Source organism: Notolepis coatsorum (genome assembly GCF_963971535.1).
Source record: "Notolepis coatsorum genome assembly, chromosome: 2".
Lineage (NCBI taxonomy): Eukaryota > Metazoa > Chordata > Actinopteri > Aulopiformes > Paralepididae > Notolepis > Notolepis coatsorum.
In genome coordinates this window covers 229,847,411-229,860,695 of record NC_140166.1, presented here as the reverse complement: position 1 = coordinate 229,860,695, position 13,285 = coordinate 229,847,411, and the positions used below count along the sequence as shown (strand labels likewise).

The window sequence follows — 13,285 nt, the reverse complement described above, 5'->3', positions numbered from 1 at the left end:
AAAGTTAGGAGGAGCACCCAAAAATATTTAGGAGCACAGTGAAAATATTTCAAGTAACAAAGTTTATATTTTTTTCTAAAATAAATGTATATTTGTACTGTGTGCATGTGTGTAAATTAGCTCTTGCTACAACCCTGCATGTTTACATTTTGTATTTTGTACTTGATGTTCATTAACATGTGCTGTCCCTATCAAAATAAATAAACTAACTATCAAATTAAACTACTGCTACAAAAGTAACAGTCACTTAACTTTAGCTTTTGCCCCTTTTATACATACAATGCCTATGTTTTGGCTGTGTTGCTCTTCTAGAAAAATAATCCTTTCAGGGTTGCCTATTGAAATACTGTACACCTCCAGTACAGAAACATTGTTTATGAGTTTGCGTGTCAGGTAGACCATAGACCACCGCTACACTTCTGGGATCGGGGAGGAGATAGCGGGGGGAGCATATGAATGAATGTGGACGAGAGCCTTGATGTAAGTGGTTGCAGATACGGCTGTGGGGGTGCTGGAGACATGATCCAATAGACGTTTATGCGCCTCAATCTCCTGAACACGGCGTGACCCATTCCTAATCGATCAGAACTAAATCGGCAGAGAAAAAGCCCATTTTTCATTAATTCATTCATAGCCATGTTCGTACAGACTTTTTGAAGCCGGTTAGCCTAGGGGCCCGTTTGATGCTGCTGGGCGGGCTGGTCCACAGAACTGCAGCTGAATAGAGGACGGTCTGCTGGCCGTACGAAATAAGTTTAAATCTAAAAGGGACTGTTTGTGTCTCTACCTCTGGTTTCATGGCTGTGATTATTTTTGACATATTGGAAGTAATATTGTGAAGGTAGCTTGGCACAGAGCAGAAATGCAGTACCTGTGTACCTGCAGTATCTCCATGGATCAGAGCAGGGGCTCGGCCGCATGCTGCACGCCATCATCGGAACGTGGCCTGGGTAATCATTGGCACACTGGCCATCTAGAAATAAATCGGATAAATACATCTGACACTGTAAGAAGTAGGGGCTTCAACCCCCTGCTGGGACAAAATTTATGCACTCATGCAGGGGCGGAGCTTCCTATAGGGGGCGTGAAAAACTGCATCCAAAAAAATATATATGATTAATATTCTTTATTATTTTTGTTGCTGGGCAGACGTTTTTGCGGCCCTTCTATATCTGCAACCAATATTTTTACATTTAAAAAAAAAAATCTAACATAACATTTATTTGGGCGAGGGGGCGCCAAGGGTGAAGCTTGCCTAGGGCACCAAATGTGCTAGGTCCGGCCCTGCAGGTGATGCAGCTGATTGATTGATTGAAAACTTTATTAACCGATTGTAGAATGGGTACAATACAGTACGGCTCAATACACACAATTGTTAAGGAAATGCAGACCAAAGACTTTCATCTTGTTTACATTAGAGATGTTCCGATACCATTTTTCCCTTTCCGATCCGATTCCGATACCTAAGCTTTGGGTATCGGCCGATACCGATATTTATCCGATACCAGTGCATTAAAAAAAAAAAAAATTTATATAAATTATATATATATATATATATATTTTTTTTGATACTGTTATACTGTGTTTTAGTAATAACTAGAAAGTAATGGTATGTATTCAACAACAGGTGATTGTATAGATTTGTATTAGTATCATTAATCAATGAGTATGGGCTACAGCACTGCAGATATACCCTACTCCAATGATCCACACGGACATTAAACGGTGTTGCACTCGCTACTCAGTGGCTCTGCAGATATACCCTATTCAGTCTGTAAGCTAGTGGCAGATAGAACGTTCATGTTGTGATTTTTGATGCAAAATAAATATTCAACATTCTCTTTTGAAACTCCGCCTCAGACTCTTATCCTTTGGCACTTGCTGTACTTTGCTTGCAGGTCTGCAGCCATTATTGCTGGATTATGCACCAACTTTAGACACGGTAACGTTATCAAGCTAAGCTAACTGACCTAGCTCGTCTTCCCGCATTGACATTTGATAACGTTAGTAATAGTCAGCTAACGCTAGTCCGTAGCTACTTAACTTAAATACAATTCACCGTGGGTGCATTATTGTTGATAGACGGTCACGGACAGTGTTAGGTCCTGGAGAAAGGACAGGCGATCATCTGATTTGATGTAACGTTAAAGCGGATGTTGTTCCAACTAGCTATCTTTCCAGCTAATGCTATCATAACACCAGCCAAACACATCCCGATTCCCGTCCGAGCTCCCCGTCACACCGCACTGTCGGGGACAATGGAATTTAAGAAAGTGTATCTGCTGTTAAAATGACACAGCATCACACTTTAAAACATGTTCATTTTATAATCCTCACTCTCCGCAGGACTCGGCAGGAGATAAATTACATCATGGGATCGGAGGCTAGAATTTACGTGTACTCGCCGATACCAGCATTTTAGGCAGTATCGGCGGCATTTCCGATACTGGTATCGGTATCGGAACAACTCTAGTTTACATCAGGGTCCCCCATTTTCAATTCATAGTGCTGGCGCTTTTGCGGAGGGTGTATAGTGTTGTAAGGCCGAAACACCCAATGATACAAGGGAACACTGCTGATGTGTCCCGTGCCAAATTGACCTGAAATTTTACCTAACCCAGGCCAAGATACACCTCCTCCCACATACATTAAAGAACCCACACCTGTTAATCACCTACCTATCGGCCGATAAGCTCAAATGTGCCGATAGCAGTCGGCGATAAATAACCATCAATTTTTGTAGCGTCAAAAGGCAAAAAAAAAAAAGTTCACTCGCGACCTACCTGCACAACGCCCGCCGTCCCCCACACACACACACAAGCTACTGCATCAAAGTTACTTTATGATTAACAAGGCATTCGTTTTGTGGCATTAACGTTATATAGTTAGTGTTACACGGACAATAACATCAGCATATTATTATTACCCATAGCAGCAAGGCATTACTCCGAGTCCGTTCATTAGCTACCGGGAGATGCAAGACTAACGTTACTGGTGAAAATGTGATTTGCGTTGGAATACTACTCCTTTGCCAACTTGCTGTACTTTGCTTGCAGGTCTGCAGCCATTATTGCTGCATTATGAATAGCCCCAACTTTAGCCAAGGTAACGTTATGGCTAAACCTTTAACAATAGTTAACGCTAGCTTTCGGTTAGCTGTTCAATGCTATTAATAACACAACTCCCCGTCAACACCCTCTCTCGGGAAGATGGCATTTAAGAAAGTATCTGCTGTTAAAATGACACAAACATTCGTTTTGTGGCATTAACGTTATATAGTTAGTGTTACACGTTCAATAACAAGCATATTATTTACCCGAAGATAGCAGTAAACAAGGCATTACTCTGTTAGTCCGTTCATAGCTCAGTTCCATTCCGTTGCTCATTCCGTACCCAACTACCCATTCTGCAATCTGTTAATAAAGTTTTCAACCAGACAAATGTATAGAAAGGCTTTGTTTTATTATAACATTTGTTGCAGTAAAATCATTGTCTCATTTGGTCATGCTGTGGAGCGCTGGTCGGCGGGCCGGGCAGCTAACGTATTCGCTCTCGCAAACAGAACAATGGCGGCATGCCCGAAAGTAGAAAATGAATAAACGCTTGCCGATTGGTGGTAAGGACAGCAGGAGGTGGGTGCTAGCGGTGTGGCGTAATTGGCCGAATCGACTGTCAATCAAAATGGTTCCATTGCATTGGTTGAAAGCTCTGGTTGAGAGAATAGTATCCCGCTGCAGGCCGCCAGAATGGTTCCATTGCATTGGTTGAAAGCTCTGGTTGAGAAAATAGTATCCCTCTGCAGGCCGCCAGACGATACTGGGAGAGGGATAGTGATACCATAAACATATTTCTTGATGTTTCCTTTTTTTAAGTAAGTAAAGAGGCCTACAAATACAAACATACACATACAAATATACAGTAGTTTCATTAAAAATAAATTAAAAATAAAAAAAAAATTAAAAATACTTATATACAAATATCGGTATCGGTATCGGCCGATAGTGTTAGTTGAAGTATCGGTATCGGTGGCCAATTTTTATATCGGTGCATCCCTACAAGCAACCAATTACTTCACAGAAATTGAACTACAGCAAAGCTACCCTCAAGATACTATAGTTGGGTTAAGTTACATAGAAAAAGTAGTTCAAACTGCTTCATCATTAAATTTTTATAACATCTGTAATGCAATACAAAATTATAACATATAGACAAAGACAAAATGAAGAGAAATTATTGCAAAGAATACAACTCAATTGAAAGAGAAAACTTAAGTGCATAGTGTAGGCTACTTCTCACTTACACAATAACAGAAAAAAAGTGTTGCGTGCATAAAAACTAGGGATGTCCGATATTAAAATGTGATATCGGAAAATATCAGTATCGGTTTTCATTTTTTTCTTTTTTACAGTTCTATAACCTTCAGGCAAGCAAGTAAGAACAAATTCTGATTTTATTTATTGTATGCAAGTATGCATAATGTTGTGTTAATTCCACAACAAGAGATATGTAATGTTAATTACCTGAAATTATTCCATTTTTTGGGGAGGGAAACCCTGCATATATCGGTATCGGTTGGTATCGGAAATTAAGAGTTGGACAATATCGGTATAGGTAAAAAAAGCCAATATCGAGCATCCCTAATAAAAACAGATGTTAACTTAAAACTTGTTTATCGTGAACTGGCTTTTGGTTTCGGATGTGTCATTCTATGAATAAAAAGAGTCAGATAAATTAATTGTTTTTATTTTATAACACTGTACATTATAGATGGCTTAGTTACACCATGTTTACAGCTAACCGAGCCAAATGGAAGTTGTATTTAAGCCTAGCTAACGCTAGGTCATAGAGTATGTTTCTAAACAGTGCTTTGTTATAGGTAACAAGAATAATATGATTATTCTGCACTTTTTATAAATGACTTTCATGCCTTGAAAACACTGAGATATATCCGTCCTATCCCTATTTAAATGTAGCATCAACAGGCAATGTGGTGAAGTGACTGTAAGCACACTCTGCTCTGTTACCTATAACATCTCGTCTATGGAGCAGTTCCAGACAGTATACTTCATATCACAACTTGAGTTTTAGCACTCGACACTAGGGATATTAGGGAAAAAGTCTTTGTTCTCACTAATATTTTTGGACTATCATGGACCAAAGGAATAACACATGAATTCTTAAATTGGATGTAGTTCCCCATATTTAACAACAAAAATCCTGTCAGATAGGGGCCCTGGAGACAGAATCTTGTAAAAAGATGGGTCCAGACTCAGGGTACCTCAGGAGGACGGGATGGGTAGGAAATTACTAAAAAGTAGCCCATTGTATTTGTAATGGGTAATAATCAGTCAGAATAACAAAACACATAGATTTGATGAGAATTTAATAAAAGAATATATGTACAGGTTACAACAATGCAATGTTTTGTTAGGGGGGGGGGGGTGTTATCTTTCTAACGAGATATTCCTCATGTAAATGACAGTAGAAACTACTTCCATTCAGAACACGAGAATCCACTGAACAGGACAATGATTGTTCTAATGCTACAGGCAGGGCTGGCAGCTTGAATCAACAGAACACAAACAGGATGTACCATTTATAACCTTACCACCAAAGGCTAAATCATTGGATTTGGTACTTCCAACAAATTGGATGATTTGATTTTCTCAAACTGCATAATCCATTTTTCACTCTTAAAACGGATCAGAGAAAAAAGGAAACAGCCTCCTGTCGGCTATTCGGAAATAAGAGCCAATGGCTTCTATAACAGTCCAATTTGAAAAACAAACCCTGATACAGACAAACATGAATAGCAGCAGGTTAAAATAACACAAAAAAATAACGTTTTACGTGGCAAGTTCCACCAGTTGCCTCCAAAGTGCTCCATTACACAGCAAGTCAGCTCTCAAACTCTTTGTACCCAGCATCAGGCTTTTGACAGGCAGTAAGGTGCGCACGGCTATGGGCTTAGTACATTCACACTGAAGAGCTTAGTCTCCCATCCACCGCACCAGCAAGTCCAGGCTTTGTCAAGTGTGGAAGTGCAGGGAGACAACGGAGAGAGAGCCTGACATCCATCTATGCGACTTTGAGGAATGACAAGAGTGTGTAAAAAATAAAGAAAAAAGGTTTAGGGAATGCATGTTTCAAAAGCACAGCCCGTCCAGGGGCTGAGTTCAGAACAGAGTACGGCAAAGTCTATGGTCTTTTTCATAGAACTGACTGGGTCCTCTTCAAGAGTGTACCTCTGTCGGGGTGCTCCAGTAGCACACCATGTTACCGCGCTGCGTCGCGGGACTCCGTGCTGCGTCACGGATCTGGTTGACTCCGAGTTCGATTCCCGGACTCGCCGTCATTTGCCGAATGTCTCCCCCTGCTCTCTCTCCCGTTTCACCCTACAACTGTCGGTCATGCTTGACCAGAAAAGCGATAAATGCTAAAAAATAAAAAAGTTTAAGAGTGTACCTCTGTTTAAAAAAAGATATAAAATCTGCTTCAACTGAAAGTGTTGAATCCACTGTCTTGTTGTGATCTCCAGCCTAGTCCCTTTACCCGAATATGGGGTAGAGTAGGGGGGTTGGAAGTATCGTCTCAGTAGATGGTCAGGCTGACCGATCGGTTCATCTTCTTGCCGATGAGCCGACTGCCTCTGGGGTTTGACTGAAGCGTGGAGCGGGTCAGGGCCCTGTCGGTGGACAGCACCTTCTCCTCAGCGGCAGCTTGGGCCATCTGGGCTTTCTTCAACTCCCTGCGGAAAAAAACACAACAAAGGATTAATTCCTCCATGTTGAAACAAATATGACTTCTGCCGTTTGTACATTTGATCAATTAGTTTGTATTTGCCCTCGTGTGCTTACTTTTGGAGCAGGGCGTTCTTGAACTTCTCTGCGTTGAGTTCCACTCGTAGTTGGTCGGCGCTCATGCTGGCGGCGGTGATCAGCACGGGGTGTTGGATGAGTCCGGAGGTGGATGGCCGTCTGGCAGGGTCAGGGTGGATCATCAACTGCAGGTGGAAGGAAACAGAGGAGGAGGTTAGAACCAGAAAAGCAGGAGGATCTGGAACAGGGGATGTTTTAAAAACAGAGTCAAGGATAAGGGAGGAGGATGTGATTAAAAGATCACTACTGTTAGGCGTGATGTTGTGATGTGTGATTATTCCTGCGCAAAAGTGTAAATTATTGCTGTGTGGTGGTAGACCGGTTCTCATGACGTCCTTGTCTGGGAGGAACCCATTTCAAAATGACTGTTGGATCATTATTTCTACAAGCTTTTTTAGTGTTGTCAAGAGTGCCCAATAGTTACCAAGCTCTTGTTTTTTAACCCATGATAAATAATGAGCTCTACCTGTGGTTATTAAGAGCAGTGGAGCAGACAGGCGCGTGGGGGAAATTATGCTGACGTGAAGAACCAGGCTACACATTTTCATGGTGTTTCAGGCTAGGGCTGGGCGATATAACGATAACGATAAATATCGCGATATATTTTAATAATCGATATCGAATATCGAAATTTTAAAAAAAAATCGTTTTTTTTTTTTTTTTTTTTTTTACCTGCAACAGGGCAGTTTTAAAACCAGAGACAGTGGACAGACTTGTCTTTCTTGCCTGCAACTTAAAGTAATGGCTTTGCTTGTCCAAATGACAATACTGACCAAATTAAGATTTCTTTTTCTCTTGTCCATTTATTTTCTTTGCTTTCTAATTTAAAATACATTTTGAAACCGTCTGTACACAGTAGGCTATGTGTGCTAGCAGAACTAGACTCCAGTCACGAGTCACGGTGCACATGTGCGGTGGTTTGTCCACCAAAAAAGCGCCAAAAGATCGAAAATAAACTAGCAGAGCCAGAACTGTTCAACTCCTCTGGAGCCACAGCCAGCAGAGAAGCCGGTTTACTTTAGCTTTTAAACCAGCTGCAGCCTGAGAACTGGAGTGTGAGGGGATGTAACACTAAAGATGGCGGCAATGACAAAGAATTGCTGCAAAATAAACATACATCTGTTGTTAAAAAAAAATGTTTTTTTTTTTTTTTATAATTTTTTTTATACTTTCGATAACAATTCGATAATTATCGATATCGAGAAATAAAATAAAATTATCATATCGTTATCGCGATATGATTTTTTCCCATATCGCCCAGCCCTATTTCAGGCCTTAGTTTAATCTCTATAAACGGATATCTGCAAGAATGGAACATCTGTGGACTAAACGAGGACTGGAGTAACACTTGTTAGGTTGGAATACAGCTCCGTCTGTGAGATAATTTGCCAGGTTGGCCGTGTTGGTCCCTTGTTCTGCTCTGAATTGAGGGCTTATTGTGGAATTGTTTAGCTTCTTGATGTGAAGCAGCCAGACGCTTGAGCACCGCGGCTGTGTTGTGTGTAACACGCTGTAGAGTCCCCGTCTCCCCGGTCGCGTGTACACCAAACGTTCCACCCAAAAACGAAATTTCAGTCCAGATTAGGCCAAATTCTGCAATATTCCACGTTTTGCAGTTGATTCCATTTTTATTGGTTAATTCCGCGATTCCGTCCGCGATTCCGTGAACGCGGATTTCATATGGCTCTAGCAGAGGCTCTGTACCCGAGGCGCTGACAACAGTCAGTGCCAACGCGAAGATGTCCGCTTTACCCAGGTTACTGTAGTCCTGAGAGAAAGAGGGCAGAGATGTCCATGTTTAGTTATAAAGGATCCAACTAGTGAACATAGAAATACAATACAGTAAAATGCATACATATGAACTTTGGAAAAAAGAGTCCGCTAAATGACGAAATGTAACATACATAAAATATATACATATACAGTGACCCGGCACAGTTTAACGCGTCTTGTTAAGGAGCTCATGATTCTGCAGAAAACCCCCAAAATGTCACAATTCAGAAATAGGTTGAAATGGAGATATTGGCAATTTTGAGTGCTTTGAAATGCTCTCTATATGTCTACTTATTTGCAAAACTTAATATGACTTGTAGACGTGTTCATTATTGTTGGATTGTCCCGACAATATTATTTTCCATTTTTCCTCGCTGTGTGAAAAAACTACAGTTGCGTCTGAGGGGAGTGGCCACTGGCTAAGTACTTTCTGTCTCGGAGAGGAAAAGCAGACGCACCAAAATCCATTCGGAAACAACGGGCCCAGTACTTTATTGGCGGTGTGAAAATATGCAGAGAAACATTCATATCTTTTAATACCATTAATACAGTCTGTTAAATTGAAATCGGGAGACTATCTTCTCTCCGTCACAATTGAAATTGTATTTCTCTGTTGCACAAAAGCTGGCTGGCAGCCGCATTGAATAATCTACTCCAGTACGCGCTCCGAAAGGCTGTAACCGTGCGCATAACGGAGTACAGAGAGAAGGCTCTATAGCAGAGGTCCCCAACCATCAGGCCGCAGACTGGTACTTGGCGTGGATCATTTGGTACCGGGCCGCAAAGAAAGAATAAAGTTGTTTAAAAGTAAATGTATTTTATTCTTCCTGGTATTTTACTTCAAAAAAAATTGCCACTTCCGTGGCACATGCCTCACTCTCTTAAAAAAAAGTCTCCTGCCATAATGCTCCCCATCGCGTAATTCACTCACAGCTCGCGCTGTGGTTGTGGCAGAGACATGATTATAATCAGGTTTGTAATCGTCTCCCGAACACAGAGAACAGCGTACATACACTGAGCTATGGTAACACGCACCTACCCCATATAGATTGAAAAGTATCCGCCTGTACTTTGATATAATGTAACTTAACCCTATTGTCTGTGCCTGGTCACATATACACACACAGAAAAACCATCAACCTACGCAGGTACACAAATGAGAAGAGTAAAACAAAATAATAATAAGACAATGACAGACATATCAGTACAATTAAACAGAGTAAATACCAACAACCCATCCAGCCTGGCTCAACAGACCCACTTGGCCCAGAAAGAAAAGAGAAAAAAAGACACTTAACAGATATGAAGCAAGCAGACTATACAAATAAATAAATCAAAGAGTTTAAGGTTAGTAGAATAATAGTAACATATGGGCAGGGCTGTACGTTAACTTTTTTTGCACATAGCACTGGTGCTACAGAGGTTGATCGTTTTGTAGCACAGGCCAAAATCTTGTAGCACAAGTATAAAATGTGTTATATTTGTAACAGTCACAAATGTGCCTATTGTATTTGTGTTATTTAGTTGCAGTGCCATGTTTGGCTGTCATTATATGCTGACAAGTTGACGTCACACAGCCAGACACGTTACGTGTAAGGAATTATGGGATTTGGTGTTGGGTGTATGGACTCTACTAGGGGTGGGAATCACCAGTTTCATCACGATACGATACGATATAGATTCTTTGGACAACAATACGATATTTGCTGATATATGCCACGATATGATACGATGCAGGTGCCTGCAATCGATATGAGATGATATCATAACATAAGCCCATTTAACACAATCAGTAACATTTAGATCAACTCAAAAAAGGCAACGGAAATATCATTTGACATTTTTTTTTGACCTCTTCCAGACTTTTAAAAGGAAAAACAATCTATTGTTTTTAATACACATAGACCTCCTGTTCACTGTAAAGTGCCACGTTTTGATATATTGAGCTTTTAACTTTAAGTTAAATGTTTTGGAACTCTCAACACGCAACCGTTTTATGTTGCATGATCATGAATACATTTATTTTGTATTGTATTTTTTATGTTTAAATTTAAATAACATTATCTGTCCACCCTCAGTACATTTACTATCAATATAATATACTCGTCTGACTTCATGTGATCTTTCCAAACGCACACACACACACAGAGAAGGGAGAATGTCTGCCCCCTCCTACTCACTCTGCCCGTCTGCTGTTCTCTCTATATGGCTCTGAACAGCTTGTTGTTAGCTTATGCTAACGTAACGTTCATTTCGGACTTTATGACGCGAGGATTGCAAAGCATGTTATATGCATTTGACCCGTTGCCGAATAAAACAGCAGGGATTTGTTTTGGGTCGCGACAACACTATCCACTAGCTCCGTTTCAATGTCCGCGTTCCAAACGCTGCTGTCTGCTGCTGAGACGAGTCCTGCGGTGTTGTGAGCTGAGCCGAGCGGATATGAGTCACTGTACATTGAGCTCGCGGGGATATTGTTCGCTAGGGATTATGGGATTTGGTGTTTGATATATGGAGTCTTACGCAGAAGGGACATTGTATTTAATCGCACAAGACTACAAGTACCAAGTGGATAGCACAGCGCCGTGGCCCATTCAATTTACCGCGTCACTTTTTTTTTCTTTTTTCCGCCAGGCACGGGCCATCGCACCAGTGCTACTGAAGTCAATCCTTTCATCGCACAGACTGACGTCAGTGTCGCACGTGCATGTCGCACTGTACAGCCCTGTATGGGTATGTGCCAATCCTATTCTTTGGTGAGGTAATTCTTTGAAAGCGTTTGGAAAGTTATTGTAATATTTAGGGCTGACCTTCGAAGCTTTTTTTGGCAATCGAAGCTTCGGGGCCGAGCTTCGATTTTAATTCGAAGCTTCGAAGAAAAAAAATAATAATAATATATAATTTTTTTTTTGTATCTTATGTTGTGGGACTTGTACAGCACTTTGGTAAACGTTGTTGTTTTTAAATGTGCTCTATAAATAAAGTGGATTGGATTAATGAATTAAGTAGCCCCTTTCGTGACTGTGACGCAGCCAACAAGGTTTCACTCGGCTGCGCTGCCTGGGTGCAGTGGGGCTGCTCTCACAGCCAACGACATGACATAATTATGTTGCAACCTTCGTCTATCAAGCAAACAATTATATTATATTTAATTTATCATTTATAATTATATCAGACAATGCACCTACAAAAGCAGATGATACAATTAAATTAGCCAACTTGGTAACACATTAGTCATAGCAGCATAGGCATAGCCTTATTAATGTTTTGTGTGGCGTCGCCGTCATGTACAACGATACTTACGTTTTTTAGGCGATTTGACAAAGTTGTTGTAGAGTTGTGATATGCCATTTTCTTCTGGAGGCGAAAGATTTGAGGCAATTTTTTTTTTTTTTTTATGTTCGAAGCTTGTGCCATCGAACGAAGCTTCTAAGTATTTAAGACAGCCCTAGTAATATTATCCATAGAAATGATATATTTGGGCAGATAACTCCAGAGTGCTATTGACCTATACATGAAAATTTGTTTGACGTCATCACGTCAGGAATATTGTGGCCGCACCCCTGTAACCATGCATCTGCTGAGCCAGGCCGGGTTGGGTTGATAGCAAGATGGAGGCTTACCTCTTGTAGAACTTCATTGGCCAGATACCTGCTGTCACCTTCCTCTACTTGTGGATTGTTTACTCTAGTCACATGGCCAAGGTCACCTAAGAGGAACAAATAAAAGTTTTGATCCAATTCTTGCTTGAAGTAGCAATGATGTTGACTGCAGCGGGCATGCGTTTGAAAATGACGTACCTATTTTGTACACAACGCTGGTGGTCAAATTTCCATCATCATCCTCATCCTCCATGGTGGCGACGGTCTTGCGTGAAATGAAAATGTTGCCTAGGAGACAGGTGGCAAATAGATAAGTATTGTACAAAACAAAGACGTGGCAGATAACATTATCCATACAGAGTATAATACGGTGAATTATTTAAAGCAAATGCCACCGATTTTAATTATTAATATATGTTCTTCCCGTGGACCAGGAGGCCAGTTCAGTCAGTATTTGTGAACATGCACCACTCTCTCCCTAAAGCTAGAAATCAGACATTTCTTTGGAGAATCCTCCAGACCGGTGATGCCACTGGAATGTAAAAATGTGGGGCAACTCCATAGACATTGAATGGGGCTGCCCGCTGCCGGTTCCTCGACTCACTTGGCTTGATGTCCATGTGCACCAGTGACGAGGAGTGGATGTACTTGAGGCCTCGGGTCACCTGCAACAGCAGGTCCTTCAGCTCCAGCTCCGTCAGGTAGCGGAGCCGCCGGTAGTTCTCGGCGATGACGTCGGAGAGCGTGCCGCCGTTGCAGTACTGGTTCTGGATGAGCATGTGGCCGTCCTCCACCCAGGCCGAGTAGTAGCGCACCACGTGGGGGTGCTGGCCCAACACAGCGTGGGCATACACCTCTCGTAAGGCATTCTGTCTGTGATGGGAGGGGGTGGGGAAAACCCTTTTAATTAGGTCATGTCTCTGAGCAGCACTGAAATAAACATCACAAAAAAGGACCCCACAAATGATTCCCAGGACTCAACGTTCACCATCGGCCGATACAAAGTACGGATCCCTTGCTTTTACTGAACAG

The 13,285-nt window shown here is 41.4% G+C and overlaps 1 protein-coding gene across 1 annotated transcript in view; it reads right to left on the bottom strand.

The window, feature by feature from the left end:
- Nucleotides 1-6,591: 6,591 nt before the first annotated feature.
- The window catches only part of LOC311223871 (wee1-like protein kinase 1-A), a gene marked incomplete at both ends in the record, with an annotated part of 33,493 nt that continues 26,799 nt past the window's right edge, over nt 6,592-13,285 (bottom strand). The window contains 6 exons of the mRNA XM_084308634.1: nt 6,592-6,748; nt 6,858-7,056; nt 8,526-8,646; nt 12,275-12,360; nt 12,452-12,541; nt 12,858-13,126. Of these exons, the coding sequence (XP_084164760.1) occupies nt 6,592-6,748; nt 6,858-7,056; nt 8,526-8,646; nt 12,275-12,360; nt 12,452-12,541; nt 12,858-13,126 (922 nt within the window). The remainder of the gene's footprint in view (nt 6,749-6,857; nt 7,057-8,525; nt 8,647-12,274; nt 12,361-12,451; nt 12,542-12,857; nt 13,127-13,285) is intronic.